General features: G+C 39.6%; 1 protein-coding gene and 1 long non-coding RNA gene across 8 annotated transcripts in view; one reads left to right on the forward strand and one right to left on the reverse strand.

The window, feature by feature from the left end:
• Positions 1-1,665, reverse strand: part of ephb2b (eph receptor B2b) — a 123,605-nt gene extending 121,940 nt beyond the window's left edge. For all 7 annotated transcript variants that reach the window (XM_035152128.2, XM_035152130.2, XM_035152126.2 and 4 more), the window contains exon 1: positions 1,492-1,665. In XM_035152128.2, coding sequence (XP_035008019.1) covers positions 1,492-1,543 — 52 coding nt within the window. In that variant the 5' untranslated portion in view covers positions 1,544-1,665. The remainder of the gene's footprint in view (positions 1-1,491) is intronic.
• On the forward strand, positions 1,233-9,895 carry LOC118104865. Its single transcript, XR_004695074.2, has 2 exons — positions 1,233-2,169; positions 8,978-9,895. It is a non-coding gene; the product is annotated as an uncharacterized LOC118104865 (long non-coding RNA).
• Positions 9,896-11,231: the final 1,336 nt, after the last annotated feature.

Here is an 11,231-nt window from a genome sequence, read left to right on the forward strand (position 1 = left end):
AAGCTTTGACACAAATGTAAAAGTTATGACGTTAAAGCTTCCATGAGTAATGTAATGTAGACTTTGGTTGTGTAACTACATTCAAACCCTAAACAGAAGCAGTCGGTGGTAGTCTGCATAACTACACATGACATTTGTCAGAGTCTGTGCCAGACCCACATGAAACTGACAGGTCCTCCGACGTTTCCGCTCAAATTTGGGACATTTGTATAAAAATGTTCAACTTTAAAAAACGCAACTAAGTATTTATTCCTGTGTTTTCTTTTTGTTGTTGTTGACGTTTCATGCTGTGGCTGCACTCGGTTGAGTCTTTCCTGTAGTTTCTCAGCTGCGCCTGTAATTATGAGGTTTACTTAAACTGACCAGAGGAAGAGGACACGTTTTGCTTTCTGACAGCATCCTCAAAATAACCTGAATGATGACCCAGTATGACACTTTCCATCCTCCGACGTGCCAGAGCCTCTTGTCACAGGGAAACACTCGAGTCCAGCTACACAAACTCCCATATTGTACACAGACAACGTGACGAGGGCATAAGCCGATACGCGTTGGTGTGTTTTAGAGCTTCAAGCCCATTGAAATAAAGGCCGTTTACATTTTTCAAACCCCTTTAAAGTGCCTGGACCTGGATTCTTCACGCCACTATTTTTTGGACACAAGTTCTCCTCGAATTTCTTCACATGTTGTACTACTAAGTAAAGAGTGATCGGCTCTGAAATAAAAGGGAACAATGAAATTTGGGTTGTGTACCAAGGCAAATAATACTTTTCAGAGGATTGAAGGTCAAACATCATAGTGAAAGTGTCTCACACCTTAGCAACTAGTATGTTTAGACCACAACACTGTGATTTGGTAGCGTCCCTAGCAAAGTATAGAGATTAATCCCACCATGTTTCATTGTGCTGAGCCACAGTTTAGAAAAAGCTTCACGTCCTTGTACACAACACAACAAAAACACCTAAAGTTACACTACAAGGACGCGTGGTGTGTGTGTGTGCGTGTGTGCGTGTGCGTGTGTGTGTGTGTATTGATATCTAAGGCTCAGAAACGTGGCAACCCTTACGTGTGTAACCCCTCCAGTGTGTTTGACAGCCGTGACACACCTGCACACACCTGACGGACCTGCCCTGAGACGTGCACGTCCCCCTGACCCGCTGTGGCTGCTGCAGCTAGCTAACGTGACACGGAAACACCCCCGCAAATTAATTAGCGCCGTTAACCGCATCCGTTCACCTGCGGGGTGGATGCGGGTTGGATGCGGGAGCACGTTTTTTTTGTAATTTTTTTTTTTTAAACGTGCCCCACCATCCCCATCACCTGCCTGATTCTAAAACAGCGGGAACGCAAACGTAGAAATAAACGCAAGGAGCGGAGCACTTGATGTATTTAAGCCGTTAGCGGGTTTTTTTTTTATTATTTATTTTTTTTATTCCCCACCATTCACGCGCTTTGTCTGTAACCCTAACCGCCGGGGTGACAGCGTTAGCTTACCTTCCACTGCTATGACGGCCGGTAAGCTCCATAATATCCACAGAATATCCATTATCGGTCACTTTGAAGGGGCCCGGGCATTCACATAAAATAGGTCCAGAGAGCCATTGACAGCGGAGGCAGCGAGCGGACCGGCTCCTTCACCTCCAGCGCAGCGACGCCTGAGAGCGGAGAGAACTCAAATCTCAACCAAGTTTGGGCGAGACCAAAAAACCCACAGACGGAGGGGAGCGCGGCGCGGCGGGGAGACGCAGCCCCGCGTCGCAGCGATGGGTTGACCCCGTCGGTTTGTTAAAGACGAACAACAAAATGTGTGGTTGTTGTTGCGATTAATGGTGGAAGGTGTAAAATAGGCGATTTGTCAACGCACCTGCGCGCACACGGGAGCCGTCACCCCCTCCCCCGCCACTTCCACTCGCCCCGCTGTCAATCAGAGGAGTCCGCACTGTCCTCACCCAGCGAAGAAGAAGTGTGGTGAGGACCATGTGGGACTTTTTTTTTTTAAAAGATGGAGACACTTGTCCCCGCTGCCTCGACGCCTCCACTCGGACATGCTGGTTCTCCTGTGCTGGGACGAGGCTCGGCCGGGAGAGTGCGGGCTCCTCCGTGGAGCTGTCCCCGGTCAGAGAGGAGCCTCAGCGGCTGTAACAGGTGACGAGCACCGGGGAAACAGCCAAAGTGAGTTTCACTCTGGTCTCAATGAAGTTTAATGAGACACAACTTTTCACTTCTCACTTCTCCACCTGCCCTGCTGCTGTTGTTTGTTTGTTTTCTATCCATCTATCTAAATCTATAAAAAAGATGACTGTACCCAAAACAATGGTAAAGATTATATCTTAGTAAGTAAGATGGTATAAACTACATCTGATAGAACACTGCTGTTGTTATGTTGATTATATTAAAGGTTATGAATTGACAGATTCACATGTGCTATTCATTTATATTCATGTGGTCAACACATGTTCCCTCTGTAGCACACATCATAACAAAAGCATGAATTCTTTATTATATTATCTATCTATCTATCTATCTATCTATCTATCTATCTCCTTTTCTTTTTATATTGCATATTGCTATTGTTTACATTAGCACAACATAATTTAACATTGTGTATATATTAATTCAATATATGTATGTGTTTTAGTTGCTATCATAAGTTAAGTTGCTAAGAGTTAGTGTGTGTGTGTGTGTGTCTTGTTACAGAATCACTATGTTGGCTATGATTTCATATGTAGTTCTGAATAAAACCATTTTCTTTCCTGTCAGCTCTGTGTATTTACACAGATGAAAAAACATAAATGTCAAATAATAATAGATTGAAAGCAAAAGTTATATTTGATTTGAATTTATAGCTTTTATTCATAAATTATTATTTCCCCCCTTTTTCCACTTGGTAATGATCAACTCAGAGCTCAACTTGTGTCCTGGTCCCATAAAGAGAGGAGCATGAAACTTCAGGTTATTATGACAAACTATGGATCACTTTTCACAGGCAAATCTAAAATGTCTTCAAATATGAGAAGCAGTTGCAATTCATTTTGAATAAGATATTATAATCTGCGTGTTTGCTGAGTTTACATTTAGTTTTTCAAGAGCATTGTGATGTGGACTTAATCACTAATAGTTTATTTATGAGGGTGATGTCATTTCATAACCTAAAAAACAAACTGAAACTAAATATTGACTGAACTGGTTCTTGTTTGTACAGTAAACAATGCTGTCATAGACATCTGGATGATGAGTGTCACATTAGTTGGACCAGTAAAGCAGGAGGTATTTCAGAAATCTATTCAGTTAACCTGATTTATTTAGTTTGCTGTATGAGGCCGACGTGCATCACACGCGAGACGTCATGTGGTTGAACAGATAGATGGACCTCTAACAGTTGTTGTTTTCCAATAACAGAGCCAAAGAACCAAACCCAAAGTGAAATGTAACTTTCTCCAGGAGGCAGAAAACGTTCCCTCCTGTTCATGAATCATCACAAAACCATAACCGGCTGATTTGAGTCTGACTCATCGTTCATCTAAACTTCAAAACACGTCACAATTAACTTTTGAAAATTGACTTGTGTTTGCACTAAACTGATTTAAGATGACACGACAGCATCTGGCAGTAACATTATTGGCAATAATTTCCCAACAAACAATAAAAGGGCTTCACGTAAAATAAGTGTGCATATTAATAATCATAGCACATTTTACTGTTGTGAGTTTTCTGCGTCCTTAATGGTATTACTCTCCTCCAGGTCCAAGTTGACAGTGTCAATTATCATAAAATGACAAATTAATCATTGTGCATCTTGCAAGCTGACAACATATTTTTAAAATTAGTTCAGAGTAGTATTTCCCACACAAGAGGCTGGGAGTAAAATTCCAGTGTCTTTGGGTAAAGAATAAAACACAGGCTGGTTTTTATATTACATGACGACAGAGACAGATGCCATAGGAATACGCTGAAACAGCCGCAGAAATTATAGATATGCCAAAACTTTACTCCTTTGTTTCAAATGCAAAGGGATGACATGCATGGAAAGATACCCGCGGAGGATAGAACATTTCCAATATACATAAACATGTCATATTGCTTTTGGTACAAAGAAAGTGATGGATGTCAAAGTACAGACAAAGAATGTGCTGGCTCGAAGGTGTGCTCATGGGGACTTGGTACTCAAAGAAGTAAACACGGGGAGTGACACTTCATGGTATCGAGTCACTGGAAAAAGAAGAATTTAGAATGAGTTATTTGTCACCAAACATGTCGTTCTTATTAGACGCTGCACGGCCGTAGCTCTGCAGCAGGACTCCTATGGGTTAAATGAGCCAGGCTGATTTATTTGCCTCCACTGAGTTTGACTGTATTTATTCTAGGTCACTTGACTGGCTGAGTTCAGATCATGTGCAGGTGACTACAACACAGATGGAACAAAACAGCGAGGCACCGAGAAAGCAGCTCGCTATAATGAGTTCCATACACAAGCCCAATATTGACTCGAGCCAGAAGAGAAGTGAAAGATGTCGAAGAAATGATATTAATACTCCTCCTCTAATATTGCCCACAGAGATCGCTCAGTCACGCAATCTCATAATGGCCGCACGGTAATAAAATATACGTAATGCGAAGCAGAGATGTCTGAATGTGGCATAAATCTTCCAATGTTCTCCTGTGACTCCACGATCCATAAAAAGTACAGTACTGTACATTCTGTAACAGCAGAATCAAATCACCAGAGTTTGACAGGCTGCAGTAATCTGTTATAAACACAAAGTAGCTCAGATTACACCCAACAAATTACTTGTTGGGTTACTTCCTAATATTCCACACAAGGTGCAGCAAGGAGAAATTAGTTTTACTCCACACGTGCTTGAAGAATGTCAGCATACAGCTTATAAGATAATCACCCGTTAGACTGTCCAGCTGCATGCTGAGAAGCAGAGCCACGTAACAGCAGCAACACGGAGCTACGTGTGTGTTGGAAATTATTCACCATGTTGGCATCTTTACAATTACCACATCCTTTGTGTTTCCTTGTTTCAATTATATTTTCACATAACACATCAATATAAATGTTAGAAAGAGAAATAGTTTAACATATTTATAGGAAATGTTTTTTATTGGATTTACAGCAATAATTCAAAACAATACTGAAAATTAATTCCTCCTTCTTTGAATATATAGTTTGTTATTCACTACAAATTTGTCGCAAAATAAATGCATTTTATTTTGATATAATCAGACACAAACTAAATAGGATTTTTCTACAATAGTGCAATATATTGTTTATATTTTTATATATTAATAAATAAACATAATTTCTTTAAATGTCATTGAGATCATCAAAACTTTAATTCGAAAATACTCAGTGATCTCCATAGCATCCAAATGATTATTATCACTACATTTTATATTATTTACAATTTCTAGTCCCCCTCATGTGTTTCTTTTACACGTATCTCAAACTTGCAGCTGGAAAAACAGTTCCTATTCTTAATGTTTTTAATTATTTATTACGTTTTGGCAATGATTGAATTAATCAGATTACCAGAAATGTTTTTTTTTAATCAAAATCAAATCCAAACAAATAATGGAAATGGAAATAAACAAATATAAACTATTTATTGATGATGAATAGAAATATTTATTAGAATTGCCATGTTTATAGTGAAGATTATGGAAATGTTTAGACCTAGGTCTTGTTTAGACACTTTACTATTTGAAGTCTGATATTCCTTAAACACAGTTAAAGCAAATCCTCAGTGCAGAATAATAAAATACAAAAATAATTGTTAAAATGTATTATATTTTGAAAAGAATGAAATATTTAAGCTAAATAAGTGATGTGAATTTCCACCAGTAAAACAGAAACATAATTAAAGTACTTAAATGTTTGTATCAGAGGTGGATTTTCTTCATGAGCTGCGTACTGAGTCATTGCATCAACACTGCCCCCCAGAGTTTAACAGATGAACAGTCACAGGTATCTATTGAAGACACTGAAATGTTTCTACAAAGATTCACAGCAGCTCACATTTTAGTTTACACTCGATTACAAGTTCAGTATTTTTATGCTGCAAATGGAAAAAGATCAAGAAATGAGAGTTGGATATAAAATTTTGAAAATGACTGAATACTTAAAATACAAAAAATAAGCCCTTTTTCAAGAATTAGAAATGCATTTTAAAATAAATAATTATAAATTCAAAATAATATTTATTATCCTGTATTATAATATCTTTTTTTTATGTTTTCTGTGAAGCAATTTGATTTATCTGCTCTTGTGAGGTGCAAGAAAAATACAGTACTGACTTATTTTTTATTACTAAGAGTATTTTTGTGATCTATTCATAATCTTGGTTTAAGTTAAGTAAAAAGTAGTTGATTACTTTTGTAATTAAGCTTTAGGATAACGTTACATAAAGGTAACAAATAGTAAGAGTAATTTATATATATATATACGTGAATGTTTATGGGCATTGCATTTTAAAGTCACATTTAAATCAATAGTAATGATGTAGTTTTGGTGTCATATGAGACATAAATATTATTATTATTATTACAGCATCTCTATTTTCCAGCAATTATTTACTTAAATGGTTTTAAACTTATCTAAAACAAAAACAATTGACCCCAGCCCATTATCTTTTAAGACGTGCTATTATTTGTCCAGAAGGATGAAACGAAGTTGACGAGGGTGAGAATGAGTTCCTGCAGTTCATAAGCTATCACTTATCCTCTGGAATATTAAGCCCATTCAAAACGGCCACTCACGGCCTGGAGTCAATTTCACCTCGAGCCTCTGAGGGCTTACGGTGAAGTATTGCACACGGTGGGCATCAGCAGCTGGATAAAGAGCGAGGGAAATAAAACGACCTGCTCTCAGCGAAAGTTGCGGCGTGATCCCTGACCCTGGGCTGTGAAAGAGCGATGGACTCTCTAATCTAGAGGGACCTTTTTGCACGTGGATTAACCTCAGCCGAGACCACGTTTTTCACAGGCATGCGGAGGAGAGTCGGCCAAATGAATTCTGACAAGCAGAGGAGCTGAGGCCAACTTAGATAATCCAGGTTTTCAAAAGTTTTATTTGTTTTAACAGATTCGGCAAATCTTGTCCCTCTTCCTCCCTTTTCTTCCTCTAAATGAAGTGCCACCGCCACAAAGGACACATCCCTCATTGTTTTTGAAAAGAAAATATTACTCCAAAAGAGCTGAGAAAAGAAAAGATGGTCTCACTGCTTATCTTTCATGAATAGTCCACCCCACCCCTCCGCACTCCACCCACCCACCACCACCTTCCCAACGTATTGGTTTACTCCTGCCAAAAAATTTAATTCAATCCCACTAAGTTGTCCCAGCTTTAATTAAATCGACCAAAAGCCTTGGCAGGATTTCATCGACGTTCTCGTTAAAGTGAACTTTTTACGCAACTTTCACTAGTGCACTGCTGAGATCTGAGAGGACACCTTCTCTTTCACCTCTTCAGAATAAAGTCAAACCCTTTCCACAAACTAATTAAAGTTTTCTCAGACAAATGAGTCCAGGTGACGAACGGAAAATGTGTCTTCTTCAGTTTACGTCGGGCCGCCACCTTTCCCGGGAGTTAAAAAACGAAATGTGTTTATGGTGTTTCGCCCGTCACGAGGCAGACACCACTTTTTTATCATCATAATAAATCTGAGCACTGTTGCCATAAAATATGGGCCCAGTAAAAAAGTGATTGGGCTGACAGTCATGATGAAATGAATGCCTTGATAAAAATGGCAGTCATCAATCAAGCCTTTGGTTTTGGATGCTAACATCCCCCTCGCAGCTCTCTGCTAATTGATACGAACCATTCACATAAATCAGCCGTGTGTTGTTGCTGTGTGCTGTTGTCGCTGCGGTTTGCGTTTCAGAACCACAGATACATTTTCCCATAACACAAACTGAGCCGTGGCCTCAGTCAGTCTCCTGTGTTGTGGATAGTTTGGTTGTGTTAATACGGTTCGGAAACCGATTCCTCTTATAAACTTTCACTGATGTCATCAGGGCTATAATGAATTGCTCATGGGACAAAACTCTGGTTCTTAGATAAGTTCAAACACGTTGAAATGATACTCAGCAGTTTTTTTAAATGACTTTAGACAGAACGAAGCGGCAACTTAAACTACTTTCTCTTCTACTGTAGCACAATCGCACGGAGCACAGGGACATTTGTGGAGTTTCCTCACGTGGAAGTGCTCGTCGTCAAATTAAAAAATAATTAGAACATCTTGACTAATGATTTGCAGCTTAATTAATCTTTCTGCTGCTCTTATACCAGGAGTATTATTAATGGATTCACTATATGTCCTTTAATTTTAGTTTTAGTTTTTAATTTGACGACGAGCACCAGGAAGTTCCCATTGAGATACAAGGAGCAAATAACAGTCACATATTTTGTAAGGAGATTTATTTTTAAGCTTTTCTTTCAGCCTCTTTGACCAATGATTCAGATTCCCTTTTTTTTTTATTCCCTGCAAAATTATCAATCATAGAGCTGAAATGTCAAGTGGTAAATCAACTCAGTCAATCAACATGAACTCAATCGACAACAATTTTTTATAATTAATTTGCCGTTTGAGGCATTTTCCAGTCTGTCAAGTGTGAAACTCTGTTTTTCTCTTTGTCCTCTACAACAGCAAAATTAACACTATTGGATTTCGGACTGAAACAAGTCCGAAATCCAATGTTTCCCTCGAGCTCATGGGTATTTGTGATGGTAATGCATTTTATAGACAAATCGATTCGCTGCAGCCCTGATTAATAATTCATCCTTTAGTTAAATAAACCTCATATTGTTTATCAACACAAATATGTGCTTTACTTTAATCTAACTCATAAAAAAGCCACATCTCCACATACACAGGAGACGTTTAACTGGTTTTGAATGTTATGAATTCGTCTCTTTTAGGGAAACTGATATTTCTGTTCATGTTGCTCCTCCCTATCTATTTCCCTCTCCATGTAGACCGTCGACCATCACAGAGCAACAGATGGAAGTGCACACCAGGATATGACTACTAAGAGGATTCCTCTTTCTTTGCCCGTGACTTTTTTTTTTTGGTTTTATGTGGAGACAGACTCTTTCATCGTGAACCAGCTCGACTGGCTTCCTGGAACTGGTGTCGGGTTGTCGGTTAAGCCCCTCTGAAACCCGCCACTACCCACACGGACCTGCTTGGCAGACTGAGATCCCTGATCACAAGTCAGCTGTAAATAACATTAACTTGAGTAACCAGGTGGGATCAGAAAGTCCTCGTAGCGTCGTGAGTCTCTGAACTCTGACCTTTCACTCAGAAGTCTGAGGTATGTGCCAGCTCGGTGTGTGTGAGTGGCTCAGTGTCAGGTTCACTCACCTGTAGTTCACTCTCAGAGGAGGCCGTGTGTGCTTGGTATCGGCAGGAAGCTGTTAGGGTTTTATTACCAGGGATTAAATGATGATAAAAGCACAGTAGATATTCTGTTACATACAAAGAACTTGATGTTGTTTCATTTTTATACTGATATGGACCTATGTGTCTCCAATAAAGCTAAATAATTATAATGCTAATCTGATAAATGCTACTTTATTATGTTAGCATTCATAGCATTACAACACTTTTCTGGTTTCGTGGACATATGTCTGGATCAGGGGCTGGATTTTTTTTTTTTATTACTTTCCTTAACATTAGGGATATAAGGCACTTTGTCACACTTTGATCGTGAGAAAAAATCAGGCACATTTAATAAAACTGATATCAATGAGTGTGTGAAATTTGGTGCAGCCTGATTGAATTTAAGGGGACTGCTGATGTCTGTTCTCCACTGAGTACCATTCTAGTTTTATGTCATTTTTGTACTGATATGGACCTATGAATATGAAATAAAGCTATAATTCAAGTGCAAATCTGACGAGTGCTGTGTCGTTATTACAACATCTTCAGCATTGTAGTTTTTTGACACACACATCATGTCATATCCAGAGGTGAGAGGTGTTTTCCAACACAACTGGAGTTTAATCTTCATGGGCTGAAGATCGTAATAACTCCAGCTTCAGTTGTCGAGGACTTTCCCTTTTATACTGTAGACGTCCTCAGACCTTAATTAATTCAAGGTTTTCAGAGAAAGCCAAAGAGGCTCAGGGCAGCAACTTGATTCCCTCCGTGTACTTTGTTGTGCCAACGCCTTTCAGAGAACTGCCTCGCTCACTGGCGGGCACACAAAGCGTGTGCAGACCCTTCTACTCGTGTGTGTGTGTCCTCATTCCAAGGCTGAAAGACAAACTGTTTTTCTCCCATCGTAGAAAAACAGGTGAAGCTGTTTACATGACTGAGGATACACGACACAGAAGGTTTGCAAGTCTGGTTCGTTCTTTGTGTGCGGAATCCTTTGACACAACATAATAAACTTTATTGAAAGACTCAGGTTGACATACATCACATTCTTATTGATCTTGAGGTTAAAGTCACGACGAGAATCATTTTTTATCGTATGTATTAGAGGGTTTGATTTGATGTGGGTTGTAACATGTTGTCGTGGTTGTGTTAGGAGTTGTGAGTCTTTTGGGCTGTTTTCAGACGTGAACTTCTGAAAATGTCAGGACAATTGGGTCCGGACATTTTCAGGAAGGCAGAACGCAGCAGGACATTGTCTGGGTCGGACATGTTCGTTAACACAGAGAACTGTCTGGAGTGTTCAGGTGGCGTCTGGGCAGAGCAGCGGGAGGCAGGACATGGCTTTTAAATTCCACCGCAGAAATCACAAGTTTTTGTTGCCAGCGCATCGACACCGGCATCGGCCTTCATCACCAAAAGCTCTTGAATCTCATCGTCTTTCCAAGTTGACATTTTCCTTGACTCCTCTTTTTCATCCTGAGACACTACTTTTCTTTCTGCTTGTTTTGGGTTTTTTTCAATGTTGTGCAGGAAAAACTCTGGAGAATGTCCCGAGCAAGTGACTCGAACGTTTGTGTTCCCACAGACGGCCCCTCCGGATAATTTCAGGAGATTATCTGGAGTTCAGTGCGCTGTCTGAGAACAGCTGATGTATCTTCTGTCTTCTTCTGCAATGCTGCAACTTTAAACAGGGCAGGGATTAGCCAACAGGACTCAGCTGCACTGATCGACCCCCCCCTGCACTCCCTCACCCTCACCCTCCCATCGTCTAAAACTACTTAAACGTTTATGTAATCTAAAAACAATTGCATACAGTCACTGAATGGTGGTTATAATGTATATTTTTAT

The sequence above is a fragment of the Hippoglossus stenolepis genome, chromosome 3, assembly GCF_022539355.2.
Source record: "Hippoglossus stenolepis isolate QCI-W04-F060 chromosome 3, HSTE1.2, whole genome shotgun sequence".
Classification (NCBI taxonomy): Eukaryota; Metazoa; Chordata; class Actinopteri; order Pleuronectiformes; family Pleuronectidae; genus Hippoglossus; species Hippoglossus stenolepis.